This window comes from Mastigoproctus giganteus, chromosome 1 (assembly GCF_048544385.1).
Source record: "Mastigoproctus giganteus isolate SK-2022 chromosome 1, ASM4854438v1, whole genome shotgun sequence".
NCBI classification, from domain to species: Eukaryota; Metazoa; Arthropoda; class Arachnida; order Uropygi; family Thelyphonidae; genus Mastigoproctus; species Mastigoproctus giganteus.
In genome coordinates, this window is record NC_143575.1 from 159,028,919 (window position 1) to 159,045,098 (window position 16,180).

The window sequence follows — 16,180 nt, forward strand, 5'->3', positions numbered from 1 at the left end:
CATGATTTGACAAATCAGTAGAGTAAGCTTATCTGCGAAAAGATCTAAACCTCCCATATTCCTAATTCATTTCACAAATATACATGGTCGCAATTCTAATCTCAACGATGTCCATTTCCACTTGCAGTCTGCCAAACCCCATGTACTTCTTCTGACAGAATTTCAGTTATTGGCTGATTCAACTACTGCTCATCTCAGTTGCCCAAATTATTCGCTGTATGATTCCTTTCACTTCAAAGGTGGTACTTGCGTGTATGTCTGTTCCGATATTCCCTGTCTGAGACTTGGTAATTTGGAATCTCCTCTTTTCGACATTCTCTGGCTGAAAATCTCTCTACCTCATTGTGTCAAATTCATCTGTTGTCTCTACCTTTCTCTCAACTCCACTAATCACTAATCTCAACTCCACTAAGCTCTTTGACTTCTCTTTGCAACTTGACTTTCTACAATCCAACTTTCCTAACACTGAGGTAATTTTCCTTTGTAATTTTAATGTTCTCAACTCCAGCCGGCTTCCGTTTTCTTCACATTGACCCAGCTGGTTCAGATGCTGAGGCTTTTGCAATTACTAATGACCTTACACAGATAATTCATTTACCTACAAGAATAGGGGACAATCCTAACCATACAGCCAACAGGTTTGAGCTTTTTCTCACGAACAACCCTTCTAAGTACATAGTTGAAGTGGGTGAGCCTTTAGGCACCTCAGATCACAACTTGGTGATTGTCTCTTCTCCAATGGAGCCTTTATCTCATGGCTATTCCCAACCTCATATTGTTTCGCATCACAGAAGGCTATGGCAGATATAAGCTAGTCTGTAATCAAGTCACAAAGGAGATTAGGCAGGCGAAGGCAGATTACGAGAAATCTTTGGCAAAGGATGCTAAGAAAAACGGCAAGGATTTCTTTACTTATATAAACTCTAAAAGGAAGGGGATGAATCTGATTGGACCACTTGATGATGGTTCGACTGTTGATGATCCTGCTCAGATAGCTAACAAACTAAATAAGAATTTTGCATCTACATTTACACATGAGGGGTTATTAAGGATCGAAAATGCCAGAAGGTTATCAAATTGTAGCAGGGTGCTTAATGATTTTGTAATAACTGAGAGCAAAGTGGAGGTTTAAGTTAAACATTAGAAAGGCACCTGGGGTGGATGGGCTTTATCTAGTTATATTAAAGGAGGCAGCAAAGCAACGAAGCAAACCCTTAGCCATAATTATGAGAGCATCCTTGGACTCAAGGGAGGTCCCCACAAACTCGAGATGTGCAAATGTATCCCCAATTCACAAAGGGAGATAGAAGGGTGACACGAGTAATTACAGACAAGTTAGTTTAACTTCTGTTCCGGGTAAAATAATGGAGTCACTGGTTAAGGATGCATTGCAGGATCATCTAGACAAGACTGCAGCAATAATTCAGACACAGCATGGGTTTGTTAAGGGAAAGTCTTGTCTGACGAATATGATTGGATATTATGATGTGGTTACAAAGGAACTAGATGCAAAAAATTATTTTGATATTATATACTTGGATTTCACAAAAGTGTCTGACACTGCTGTGCATGGAAGACTACTGTACAAATTGGAGCAGAATGGTATTAAGGGTAAGTTGCTACAATGGATAAAATGATGGTTGAGTGGGAGAAGGTGGTAATCAATGGGTGCTGCTCTTCTTGGACTAATGTTATTAGTGGAGTCCCACAGGGTTCAGTGTTGGGTCCACTGTTGTTTTATATATTTTTCAATGATATTGTTGAAGGTATATCAGGCTTAGTGTCGAAGTTTGCAGATGATACAAAGATTGGCAGGGTTGTTAATGACAGTAATGGTAGTGTGCTACTGCAACAGGATCTAGAAAATTTGGGAAGATGGACTGAGAAGTGGCAACTGAAGTTTAACATTGACAAATGCAAAGTACTGCATATGGGTAGAAGTAAACTCAGAGGAACGTACGAACTGTGTGGTACTACACTTAAGGTGGTAGAATGGCAGTGTGGTAGAAAATGAAAAAGAACTGAGAGTAACTGTGCAATCAGATATGAAGTTTTCTGAGCAGACAGGCTGCTAGGGCAGATCATGGGGGTTTTGTAAATGATATACAGGAATTTTGCTAGCAGGGAAAAGGAGGTGATTGTCCTTTTATATAAGGCAATGGTCAGGCCATGCCTTCAGTACTGCCTGCAGGTCTGGAGGCCTCATTTTAGGAAGGAAGTAGATTTGCTTGAGCTTGTACAGAAGGGCAAACAGATTGGTGAGGGGAAATAAAGGGATTCTCTTACCAAGAGAGACTTAAGTTCTGCAAATTGCAGCGGCTGGAGACTAGGCACCTGCGAGGTGATCTGATTGAGGTGTATAAGGCCTATAATGGATTGAGCACGCTGAATTCTAATGGGATTCTTCCACTTGTTCAGATAACGAACCTAAGGGGGGCATAAATTCAAATTGAGGAAAGACAGATGTAGAATAGATGTGCGGAAATTTGCCTTTAGCCAGGTTTGCAGATGATACAAAGACTGGCAGGGTTGTTAATGACAGTAATGGCAGTGTGATCCAAAGATATATTAACCACTAATTTACCCTTTATTACCTTACCAATTAAAAAATTAAATGATACGTGAAATTCGGAAGAATATATGTGATAATCGGAATAATTAATACGTACTGTAATATGTACATACTAACTAAACTAGTTGACATTTCTGTTCACTGACATTTGTGGGTGGGGGTTAAAATTTAAAACAGTAAAAAGATAAGCAATCAATAAAAAAAAACACAGCACACACAAATTGCAAGTAACATAATACACACAAGTGAGAATGGAGTAACAAATTACGAAGCTTTAAAAATAGGAGTGAAGAGAAGATTCTGAAAATTATTTTTTTTATATGATTGAAGATCCCATAGAAGTGTAAACACATTTTACCATAATAACCCACAGAATTCCAGCTGTAGGTATTATCGCAAATTCAAAAAGATCGAGTTTATTATCAATTTATGATAGATTTTACTAACACAAAAGCCCAATAAACAGGTGACTGCTAATTGTTTAATTGTCATGACCTCCAGAAATCTGACCAAACTACGTGGTACAGTCGGAAGCAATCGTAGGGTAATCTCCAGTGCTGCGGTCTCCTGCCCCGATTAAATGGCATTTTGTCCCAATTAAGCGAAATAAACCTTGGCTATTTTCTCGATTGGGTTCTGTTTTTTAAGATTTGTCCCAAATAAACGGCTGCCCCGATTAACCGGTGGCCCAAATAAACGGAATCCACTGTATATGCCTTCAGCTCCAGGAGGAGTCCTAATTGCCTTTAGGCTCAAAAGCTTTTCTAATAGATAATTTCCTGAAATTTCAATATCACTAATTTCATGATTTTCAGGATACTCACAGAGCCTTTTCTTGCCATGAAGGGTTTTTGTCAGTAAAGATCAATGCAAAGTACTTATTCTTCAAATAGGCCTCTGGGGTTGGCAATGTTCATGTTCACAAAGACTGCACGATCTGTTATAAACTTTTATTAAATAAAATAAATTAGATTTGTTAAGATAATAATAATAAAGTTAAAATAAAATAAGCAAAATGAATAGTACAGTTGCACCAGATAAAACTGATGAAATAAAATACCTGACTGAACAATAAAAATAAAATACAATAAAATAAAACAATGTAGATAAAACATCTACCTATGACCTTCTGGGGTGGCGCCTCCGTAGCCAGGTGGGAAGGAGCAGCAGTGCATAGCACACGCTTCTTGATTAGACCGGGGTTCGAGCCCGTCGCCACCAAATATGGAGGATGCGGAAAGGTCAGGAAATGACCACCGCATATCCCGGAGCAATATGGCCTTAGTTGCTAATGCTCCTAAAAACCAAACAACAAACAAACAAACCTTCTGGGGTAGCCGCATTTCCCGAGATCTGCTGTGACACATTTAATTTCTTCTTTCCTATCCTCTGAGGTGCTGCAATGGGACCCAGTCCTACCCAGTAATGCCTTAATGACAATGTTCTTGTGCCGGATTGTAATGTGTGTATTGGCCCTGGCACTTGGGTTTCTTATACACACTGGTTTTCACTCTAGGGCCCTCCCTATGCACCAACACATCAAGGAAAGGGAGGGTACCCTCTACTTCCACCTCTGAGGTGAACTGAATAAAAGAGGAGAAGCTATTGAGGAAACCAAACACTTTATCCTTTTTCCCTATCCGAATAATTGTAAACATATCATCAATGTATCATTTCCACGAGCACATGGGGAGAACAGACCAATCAGAAATCCTGGCCTCTGTGATAGCACATTTAGTGCTGTCATAAATTTGCTATGATGGCACTAAATGTGCCATCATAGCAAATTTAGCTATGGTGGTCCTGGAGCTCAAGTCAGACCCATCAAAAATCCTGGCACTCAAGTCCAGGATTTTTGATGGGTCTGTTCTTCCCATGCACACATGGAAATGATATGTTCCCAATTATTCTGAGTGGGAGAGAGAGAGAGGATGAGGTGCTTGGTTTCCTCAATAGCTTCTCCCTGTTTATTCAGTTCACCTCGGAGGTGAAAGTAAAGGGTACCCCCCTTTCCTTGATGTGTTGGTGCATAGGGAGGGCCCTATAGTGAAAACCAGTGTGTATAGGAAACCCATGTGCCGGGAACACACACATTACAATACGGCAAGAACGGTGTCATTAGACAAGAACAGTGTCATTAGGGCATTACTGGGTAAGGCTGGGTCCCATTGCAGCACCTCAGAGGATAGAAAAGAATAAATTAAATGTGTCACAGCAGAACTCAGTACATGTGGCTACCCCAGAGGGCCATAGATAAATGTATCCAAGAAGCAGGGTACAGACGTAGAGCTGTTTACATCCATTGCCACCGCATACATTCCCTACTATCCGGGCTTAACTGAGTGTATAACTCGAGCATTGCACAATTGCCAGACACGCTGTGTGCAGCTACCAGTGCAGAGGTTGCACACAGTTGTGTCAAAGGTTAAGGACCTCATTCCTATGGAATGTGTAAGTGGGGTCGTATATGAAATAAAATGCCCGGATTGTGGAGAATGTTATGTTGGTGAAACACAGTGTTGGTTTAAAGTGAAACACAGTTTAAAGGTGAAACACAGTGTCACATGAGGGAGCATATCAGCGTGATAAAGACCCCAGATTATGGGGGGGGTCTGCTGTGGCGGAGCATTTTTGGGAGGAGAACCATCAAATCTCTCCTGATGAAGCTGTTATCGTCGGCTGGTCACACAGATTTTTCGACCGCAAGTGGCTGGACAGCTTGCAAATTTGCTCCTCTGAGAGTAACACTACTGATAGAGACAGGGGAGTCCATATTCATCCTCTCTTCAAAGCTGTGGTTCTTGGACAGGATGAACAGTTTCACCTGGCATGCTCCCGAGCCATTTTCGGTTCCAGTGCACATATGGAGAATACTGCCCGTGCTCCTGTAGAAATACGTACTGTGAACCGTGAGCCTGCTGATATTTAAGAATGTACTGTACATTAAACTTCACTGCTGAAAAAGGAGGTGGACATCACTGAAAGCTTCAGTATTTTATCACTTTTATCCAGTGTTTTATTGTTTTATTTTATTGTATTTTATTTTTATTGTACAGACAGATTTTCTTTTATGAGGATTTAAAATTACTGTGTTGCTAATAATGTAAATTGAATTTTGCAGTCTCTGCACCTTACATGGCTCCAACTGTATATTATGATAATGTCATGAACTGTCTTCTAAGGGTTATAAAATTACTATGTAGTTAATAATGTAAATATTATTTTGTTGTCTCTGCGGGTTGCAGAGGGCTATTTCGTTTGTTGGCTAATTGTGTTTTGTTAATTCACTTTGTTTCGTTGGTGAATTGGTGTATGCTACATTACTTTAAATTGTTACGTTTTTAATAATGTAAATATCATCCTGTTGTCTCTGTGGGTTGCAGAAGACCATTGCGTTCAGTTGGCTAACTGTACAGTAAAGCCCCGCTATTCACGGGGGTTACATTCCTGAGAAATGTCGCGAATACTGAGTTATGGCTCCCATAGTAATAAAGGGGTTCCGTTCCAAAGTATGAAATATATAAGAAAAACTAGTCTAAAATTTTGTCTATGTATTTATTATATGCACATAGTACAGTAGACAGTACATAGTGAAATGCAAGCATATGGTATCGAAATGAAAATAAGAAACAATTTAATATTAAATGTAATATTTATTAGAAATTTCAAACAAATCTTTCAAACCAGCGCCTTTGCTAGCAAAAAAACGTATCCCGCCAGTGCTATCACCAGTTTCGCTAAAGTGTTGATAAAGGAGTTTTGCCTTTTCATGAATGATGAGTGAACTTAAAGGAATTTTATTTTGAGTTCGGTCTTCTGTCCACAGATTTTAAGCTTTTTCCATTTTTTCTAATTTAACATCACAAGTTACAGAGCAAATTTTTGAAGCAATTAGCGCGTTTTCGCGGACACTACGGCGGATTTTTTATTCCGATTTTTTGATTGATCGTACCGTTGACTCATTGATTTTATAATGTTTTGCCACTGAAGAGACACTTTCACCATTAGAAATTTTGTCTAATAACTCAATTTTATTTGCTAATCACCTTCTTTGATATTTTCACATTTCCCTTGTTATTCGTAGCATATTTTTGTACGGGTAAAAAAGAACTTGTCCACAATAAAGTTACTTTCTTCCGTTAACACACTCGAAAAAGTCTGTTTTACACTGCAAAATGGTAAACGGTAGATTTATCACTTATGTAAGCATATCAATTTATAAATTGATACATTTATTCAATTTATAAGCATATAAATTAAAAGCAAACGACCAAAACGTCCATGACAAGCGCATAACACATACTGAACAAGGATTAGCGAGAAACATCCACGCTCGCGATTTTGACACCCCTCTCCCCCACCCACTAAACACTGTTTTGACCGGGAAAGATAATTTTAGCCACGCCCATGTTTTTTTTATGGCGGAAAATATTCACTGCGCTTTAAAATTCACATTTTTTTAAGTTTCATTTTATATTAAATTGGCGATCGCGAATACGCGAAACCGCGAATGCAGATACCGCGAATAGTGGGGGTTTACTGTATTTTGTTAATTTACCTTGTTCTGTTGATGAATTGTTCATGTTAATTATTTTTAGCTGATGACTCAGGGTTTTAGTGGATATTTCACCCATAGCTTGGGTCATATGTCTTTGGCAGTAGGGGTTCTGTGGTCTTAATAACTTTAATAGTTGTTTAAACCTGATCTTATTTAAAATGATTTTATGTGAGTTTCTGCATAAAGGGTTTTAGATTTTATGACCTGTTTTTTTTTTTTCGTTTTAATTTCTATTTGTTAGTGCTGATAGTTTCAGCTGAACTTGTATATTATAGAAGTTATCATGGATGTTTAGTAAATTGCTATCAGTACTGGTTGAGGATTCTCAACATTAGTGTTTTCTCCTTGTCTCTGTTGTGACAGCCTGTATTTGTGTTTGCTGGCTTGACCCTGATCCCAGTTTTCTGGTGTCGGGGTTGGGTTCAGACTATCACTTATTAAAATGTAAAATACTGCTTGTTTATTGTTAAGTTAAATTTTAAGTTGTCTATTTGAACTTGCTCTCTGATTGTGTCTTGGGTTTTGGAAGTAGTATTAGATTAATTACCTTGTTACGTGTTGTTATCTTGCATTAATCGTATCGTTGGGGGTTTTATTGATTGATTGGCTGTTTTAGTTGTAAGTTTTTCAAGATAATCTTATTGATTTGTAGTCTTTTGATTACTTATTGGTATGATTCTTGCCTTGTTGTTTTTGGAGTTTTAAATTTGATTTTAAGTTATTATCTGCCCTAATGGTTGATATTATGACTGGGTTTATTATGATTACTGGGTAAAATTGATTGTATGTATATATGCATTAGTTTTTAATTACATGTTCCTTGTAGTCTTCTTACTTTTCTCTTTTATATTCTTCTGCTTATATTTCTAGAGTATATCTGTATTCCTCTTCTCTTCTGTTCATTTTTCTTCATCCTTTCTCCCCTTTTCCCTTCTTCCTTTCTAAATTATTTTGAGGTTCTCCTTGTGACAACCTCGATACATGTCTCTTGATAATAGAACCTGGCTGCCTCCACGTGGCTTGGGACAGGAGTCAGGGGTAGGGGAGCCTTTATTCTCCTGCCCCCTGACTGTTAAATGCCAGGTGACAGCTTACAACATACAATAAAACACACATTATATACACATAAAGATTCAAACATTTCATTAGAATTTTTTTTTTTTTTTTTTTTTAAATGCCGGCCTTGGCACTTTGCCATTAGATGACTCGGCAGCATATAGGAGAAACCCTGGTTACCGCCTTTACATACAAGAATACTTTGAATACTTTGTACAGACAGGTACAGGTCTTATTTTATTAGTTTTATGCAGTGTAATTGTACTATTCATTTTACTTATTTTATTATTATTATCTTAAAAAATCTAATTTATTTTATTTAATAAAAGTTTATAATGGTTGGTGTAGGATAATGCAGTCATTGTGAACAGCAAAGTACCTATTCAATTCATCAGTAACATCAGCTGGGTTATCTAAGACTTTCCGACACTCAATCACAAGGGTCTGATTTGATTTGTTTTTTCTTCTTTGCATTCACATACATGAAAAACTCCTTGTCCCCATTCTTTGCTCTCTTAGCCAGCGAGGAATTTTGTTCATCCATCTTAGCATCCTCCTTGTATTTATATTTTCTTAATGTTATATACGTGTTAATGGCTTCTGTGATTCTTCTATTGCTTCGAAGTAGGGGGGTTTTTTACCTTGAGCCCCCTTAAGACTTTTCATAAATTTCACATACCCCCACACCAAGTCCTAGAATAAGTACAAAAAAATAGATTTGACATAAAATTTAGCTAAGAATATACGTATTTTTATAAATTAACAGATAGTTCAATACATTTAATCTCAAAAAAATAAAATAATAAAATATGAATAATATAAATAAAAAAATAAACACTTTGTATCTGGATTAGTGGAATGGTTTTTTTCATATTTTGTTAAAATTTCTTTATGAAAATTACAAGTGCACCCCCCAAAAAACCAAGCTGCCCACTAGAGGAAAGATGGTTCACCCCCAACACTTTGGAAACCTCTCCTTTAAGGTATTCCATAATTCTAATACATTCATCCTCCCCCTGCAATCTACCCAATTCACAGATGCCATGTAGCATCTTAAACTGTCGCAGTTCTCTCCTCTGAAATTAAAACTCATGCCTTACCTTTAACTACTGCATCATCTTTCTTCATCTTCCAAAGATTATGATTACTGCCTGCTAATGGTTCCTGTACTGTAAGCTCTGTGAAGTCATCTGATGCATGTGCAATGATGAGGTCTAAAATATTCTTACCTCACTAATGTTTTTTCTAACATGTTGGTACAAATAATAATCATCTGGTTTTATTTAAAAATTCTGTTCCCCGTGCTGAGTTTCCCTCTCACTTATTTAAATCAATTAAGGGGAAATTTCAATCATCCATAACAAGACATTCAGATTTTTTTGCCTATTATATCTGCAGAAAGAGTCTCTTGTCATTGTCATATTATTCACAACTTTCTGGTCTGTAGAACAGAAGATTGTGATCTTGTTAATCTTGTTAATCCTTTGCTTCCAACTAACTCACACCACAGATTCTATGCCAGGAGGTGTAAATTCTGACTAATCAAAAGTTCTTTTTTTTTGCACTCAAGCTGCTTTTAATAAGAAGCTTTTGACCCCACCATGCATTCCATCTTTCCTATCCTTCCTAAATATATTGTATACACTACAGTAAAACTAATCATTCCCAACTTCCAGGTGACACCACATTTCTGTTAACCCCCAGGGGCTAACATCTGGTGAGTATGGGCTTGGCACACCCAGGGTCCTGAGCTGGATATCATCATTCTTCTCTTTCTTGGTGATTCCCTTCTACTTCTGACTCTGGTTCTCTCTCGCTCGTGCTCTCTCTCTCTCTCTCTCTCTCTCTCTCTCTCTTTCAGGGTAATTCAGAAATTTTTTTTTGGCTGGTGCAGTATAAGCCTCAGGCTTCCTTGCACCATATGGCTAATAATAATAATAACCCTATTATGTCAGCATTAGCTGTACAAGCCAGGAGTTCAAATTCACCCATTTTATTGACAACACTGCTGATTACTGTAGACGCAGTTAAGACTAAGTATTCTTCTATAGTTTACTACCCTGATTCACCCCTTGAAGTTATTTAAGCTTGGTGGCGCAAAGTAGTGCACCAGCTTTCCTCAAATGAATACCAGCTGAACAAAATAGATTCCTCGAAAGCCATGAACCATCAACAAATCATCAGGTCACACTCATTCAATATCATTAGTCCCCACATGAATAATAATGTTCTCTTCTACTCTCCCTCCCCCTAAAATCTCATCAGTTGGTAACCATCAATTTTTGTTCCTGGCAAACATACCCTGGTTATAGTCCACCTATCCTTATTGCAAAAAATGTTACTCATTTCTCTAACAACAGAGTTTCCCAATAAAACTAAAATTACACTCCTTACATTGAGTGTAAAGAAACAAATCATCATTTGTTAAGTCACTTTCTCACAGAATATACCATGTTGTTGTCAGTTATTCAAATTCCAAAAAAGTTTTTGTGGCGATGGTAAAGAAAGCCTGACGAGAAGCACACAAAAGTTTGATGAAATTTACAGGTAAAAGTACTTTGCCGTAATGGCATTTGTATTGTTGCTTGCTCAGTAAACATACAGTCGGTGTTATCGGTCAGGAGTAGAAACTGAATCCCATGGGAGATTGAAACCCTCCCAAAATGGAGGGAGTAACCTGACCTTTTTTCTTTAGAATCACCGGTGGACTAGTGGATAAATTATTTATTAAGAAAATAAAAAGGCAAAGGAAGCCCACACGAGAAGAACGGCAAACTTCTAAAAAGTTTACCCTTGAAACTACGTTACGACATTTTTTACGATGCCACAACTTCCAATATGACTCTGTTCATGATTCAATTAGTGATTCTAAAGAAAAAAGGTCAGGTTACCTCCCCTCCACTTTGGGAGGGTTTCAAGCTCCCGTGGGATTCAACTTCTACTCCAGACCGATAACACCCACTGTCTGTTTACCGAGCAAGCAACAATACAAATGCTGTTACAGCAAAGTACTTTTACCAGTAAATTTCATCGAAATTTTGCATGCTTCTCATACAGGCTTTCTTTACCTTAGAGCTGTTTTGTTAGTTTTAAGTAAAGAACTCATTGGAAGCTTAACCTGTTATTAAAAGGTGCAATTGAACATAGTCACTCAATTGTGTTGGTCTCTACTTGATAAGAAATATTGTTTTTTTGTTTGTGAAAACATATGCCCAAAAGTTTCCAGAATGGAGCAATAAATTAATTCAGATTTGGACTTAAGATACATGTTGGGGGTTGTCCTTCAAACTAGTCTGTTCCAGTTTTTATATATTAACTTCAGCACTTCTCCCACTGTCTGAAGCACTCTGAAACTCCTGTTTTGTGAAGCTGTCTAATACTTTCTGTGATTCAGCTTTAACCCCCAACCAATGTTTTTGAATTATCATCTTTTTAATTAGATTTTTATTTTGAGGACCAGGAGGAGGTCACGGGTTCCTGGCTCAGGAAGGTGTGAATAGGCACCATTCCATTTTGTTCTTGGATAAAAACTACTGAATCAGCAAAGCTGTGTGGACTGGCACATTGTCATGATGAAAAAACCAATCCTAGGTACACCATTTGTCTGGGCAATTTTTCCTGATATTCTCCCTCAAATATCTTAGGATCCCAATGTATAACTGGTGATTTACAGTTTGACCCAGCAAAAGGAACTCCTGATGATCAATTCCCTCATTGTTGAAGAAAACAGTTAGCATGCTCTTGACATTTGATCTGACCTGTTGCCTTTTTGGATATGGAGATGATGGACTGTTACAGTGGAAGAAATGCTGCTTTGTTTCTGGATTATAACTACAAGACCAGCTTTCTTTCCCCTGTTGTGACCTTGGAAAGGAAGTTTCTATACTTTCCAGCCTGCTCAGGAAATGGAGCACAAATTTTGATTCAATCCACCTTGTTTGAATTTTCAGTTAAAATGTTTCAACACATACTGTATGATAGTTCTAGAATGCCACAAATATTATTAACCATACACCACTGTCATCATAAATGACTTGATGCACCTTTTTAATACTTTCATCAGTCCCACTTGACGATAGATGACATGAGGGTACAAAATCCTCAACCGAAGTCTAGCTGACTTGGAAATGTGAACACGAAACGTTCATTCAAACAGGAAGTAACTATCAAAATCTATTCAATGTTTAAATCAACTGATAAATAATTTTGTTATTTAATAAAGCGCCATGTGATCTTTATTAAATAAATGATAGCAGAAGGTATACTCAACCTTAACTATGGAGATTTGAAAATAATTTGGTAAAATACTAGATACATTTTAAGCAATTAAAAAAATACATAAAATCTCATACGAACCTCCTATTTCTGTCATTTTCCAACTTTCTGCAAACTCCACAAGAGTTTTAGCCAGTTCCCCATCTATCTTCTCTAAATCATTTTTGTTATTTCCATCAAAGCGGCCACACAAACCACATGTCCTGTTCTTCAAAGAATCTGACACCCTAACAGAAACTGTTTCTTTTTCATCCCACTTCAAACTTTGTAAATGAAAAATAACACATTTGGGTTATAAGCTGCTCATTATATATAAAAATTAAATAACTTATTAAATTATAAACCGTAATCATAATTTATTAAAGTTCAACTGAGCATAATTTGCAATGATTTTGCAATGATAATTTGCATTAATCTAATGTTAATAAAATTACCTTAAATTAACATTGTAATACAAAATGAATACTGATATTAGTGTAAACATCACTTTTACTTTGATTTTTGTCGTAAAAACTGTTCGTAACGCAGTTTCACTGGTAAACTTTTTCAAAGTTTGCCGTTCTTCTCGTGTGGGCTTCCTTTGCCTTTTTATTTTTCCTTAATAAACAATTTATCCACTAGTCAACCAGTGATTCTAAAAAGGTCAGGTTACTCCCTCCACTTCAGGAGGGGTTTCAATCTCAAATGGGATTCAATTTCTACTCCTGACCGATAACACCCACTGTATGTTTACTGACTGAGCAACAATACAAATACCATTAAGGCAAAGTACTTTTACCAGTAAATTTCATCGAACTTTTGCTTTCATCGATTTCAAAATTTCATCAAACTTTTGGTCCTTGAGGGTATCACAGACATTCTCTCAGATATGCCAGCCAAGCTGTACTTGCTACTTGAGAGTCTAAAACACTGATGAAACTGATATTTGGGTGACACTTAAGTCAAATGCAGCCAATTTCGGCAAAGTCCGGACAGTCTGTGACAGCCAAATCCTCTGCCTGCAATTTCACAATGGTGAGACTGTTAGTAATCCTGGGTATAACCTCCATTCACAAGCACATGGTGAGTGACCACCCAGGTGTGAACCAACATAAGTAGGGGTCGAGGTGACCGAACTCTCTAGGAGGATTCCAGATCAGCCAGTGTATAATCTTGCTACCTATATTTTGCCAGATAGTGACTGGAGGAAGTCCGAGTAGTGTGTATGCAGGGGGAGGCATTGTCAAGGCCACATTATGTCAAGGATCTAGGTATATTCTTACCATGCATACGCCAATTCCAAAAATTTCATTACTTCATACAGCATGTCCCACCCACTTTTTCTTACTATTGAAACACCATGAATTGTCAAAACAATAGAGTAAGCTTATCTGCGAAAAGATCTAAACCTCTCAAACACTTCCTAATTCATTTCACAAATATACGTGGTCTCAATTCTAATCTCAACAATGTCCATTTCCACTTGCAGTCAGCCAAACCCCATGTACTTTTTCTGACAGAATCTCAGTTATCAGTTAATTCAACTACTGCTCATCTCAGTTGCCCAAATTATTCGCTTTATATGATTCTTTCGCCTCAAGGGTTGTACTTGTGCATATGTACATTCTGATATTCCATGTAAGAGACTTGGTAAGTTGGAATCTCCTCCTTTTGATCTTCTCTGGCTTAAAATCTCTCTACCTCATTGTGTCAAATTCATCTTTTCTCTCTACCATTCTCCCAACTCCACTAATCACTTGGACCTGTTTGACTTCCTCTCTTTGCAACTCGATTTTCTCCAATCCAACTTTCCTAACAGTGAGGTAATTTTCCTTGGTGATTTTAATGTTCACAACTCCAGCCAGCTTCCGTATTCTGGTCACACCGATCATACTGGTCAAGATGCTGAGGTTTTTGCAATTACTAATGACCTTGCAGAGATTGTTTATTTACCTACAAGAATACCTGACAATCCTAAACATGCAGCCAACATGTTTGATCCTTTTTCTCACAAACAACCCTTCTAAGTACACGGACGAAGTGAGAGTTCCTTTAGGCACTTCAGATCACAACTCGGTGATTATCTCTTCTCCAATGGAGCCTTTATCTCATGGCTATTCCCAACCTCATATTGTTTGGCATTACAAGAATGCAAAATGGGATGACCTGCGAGAATTCTTTTCTTCTTTTCCTTGGTCGGATTACTGTTTCAAAACTTCTCACGTCAACGTTTGCTCAGATCGTGTCAGTGAAATCATTCTTGCAAGAATGCAATACTTTATTCCACACTCCTCTTTAAAATCTCATCCTTTATCTAAACCTTGGTTTTGCAATAAATGTACTAAAGCTGTTCAAGAAAAGAATGTTGCATATCGTAATTGGCTAGTTTCTGATTCTTCAGTTTCATTTTCTGCCTACACCAAAGCTCGCAACAATTTTAAAGCAGTTATTAATCAGTCCAAACTAGAGTTTTAACAGGTGAAAAGTAGAAAGCTTGGTCCTTGCCCTAAAGGTAGCCGAGCATTCTGGTCTCTTGCCAAAGCTATTGGCCACAACTTTTGCATATCTCTGCTCCCAACTCTGTCCAAACCAGATGGTTCTGTTGTCACTTCAGCCAAGGATAAAGATGACCTGCTAGCATCCCATTTTGATTCCAACTCATGTATTAATGATCTTGGTAAAACACCTCCCACCATTCCCAACATGCTCCATTCAATGCCTCCTGTGATCTTCCGTCAAAAGGATGTCAGAAGGATTTTGACGAATCTTGTTAAGAAAGCTTGAGGTCCCGATGGTATTTCTCCACTTGTTCTCAAAACCTGTGCTCCTGAATTTACTCCTCTTCTTTGCCGCCTTTTTTCACTTTCTTATTCCAAAGGTGTTTTTCCTTCTGCTTGGAAATTTGTTCATATCTAGCCAGTTCCTATAAAGGGTGACAAATCCCTCCCAACCAATTATCGTCCCATTGCAATTACTTCTACTCTTTATAAAGTAATGGAGAAATCAATTAACCGCCAACTCTTAAACTACCTAGAAACCTACTTTCTGATCAACGATCACCAGTATGGGTTCCATCAGTGTCGATCCACTGGCAATATTCTGGCTTATGTTCCCATTTATGGACTAATTCAATGGAAAAGTTCGGTGAAACATAAGCAGTTGCTCTCGATATCTCAAAGGCTTTCGATCGTGTTTGGCATAAAGGTCTTCTAAACAGGCTTCCATCTTATGGTTTTCCAACTGTTTTCTGTAATTGGTTATCCAGTTTTCTCTCTGATCGCTCACTGAGGGTGATGGTAGATGGCTCTCTGTCTTCTAACTTCTCCACTAATGCCAGTGTTCCCCCAAGGTTCAGTTCTTTCCTCCCACTCTTTTCCTCTTGTATATTAATGACCTTCTTCCTTCCATTGACTAGAAATCCTATCCATAGTTTTGCCGATGATAGCACATTGCATTCCACTTTCCATTTTGAGAAACCTTGGCCTGCTCAATCAGCTTCAACTTCTCGAAAATCAGCTACCAATTCCTTACTTGCCGATCTCCAGGTAATTCTCCAGTGGGGCAAAGACAACTTAGTTGATTTCAATCCTTCTAAAACTCAGTCTTGTCTTATATCTCGCAATAAGGATTCTTCTGTTCCTATGCTTATCTTTGGTGACACCGATTTCTAAGCAAAATGATATATCTCTTTTGAGGATTACCCTGATTTCTAATCTCTCTTGGTACAAGCACATTACAAA

General features: G+C 37.8%; 1 protein-coding gene across 2 annotated transcripts in view; it reads right to left on the bottom strand.

Moving 5' to 3' along the window:
- LOC150091211 (hemocytin-like) overlaps positions 1-16,180 on the bottom strand; it is a 1,750,539-nt gene that overhangs the window by 1,450,961 nt on the left and 283,398 nt on the right. For both annotated transcript variants that reach the window (XM_090374755.1, XM_090374750.1), the window contains one exon: positions 12,543-12,724. In XM_090374755.1, the coding sequence (XP_090230881.1) occupies positions 12,543-12,724 (182 nt within the window). The remainder of the gene's footprint in view (positions 1-12,542; positions 12,725-16,180) is intronic.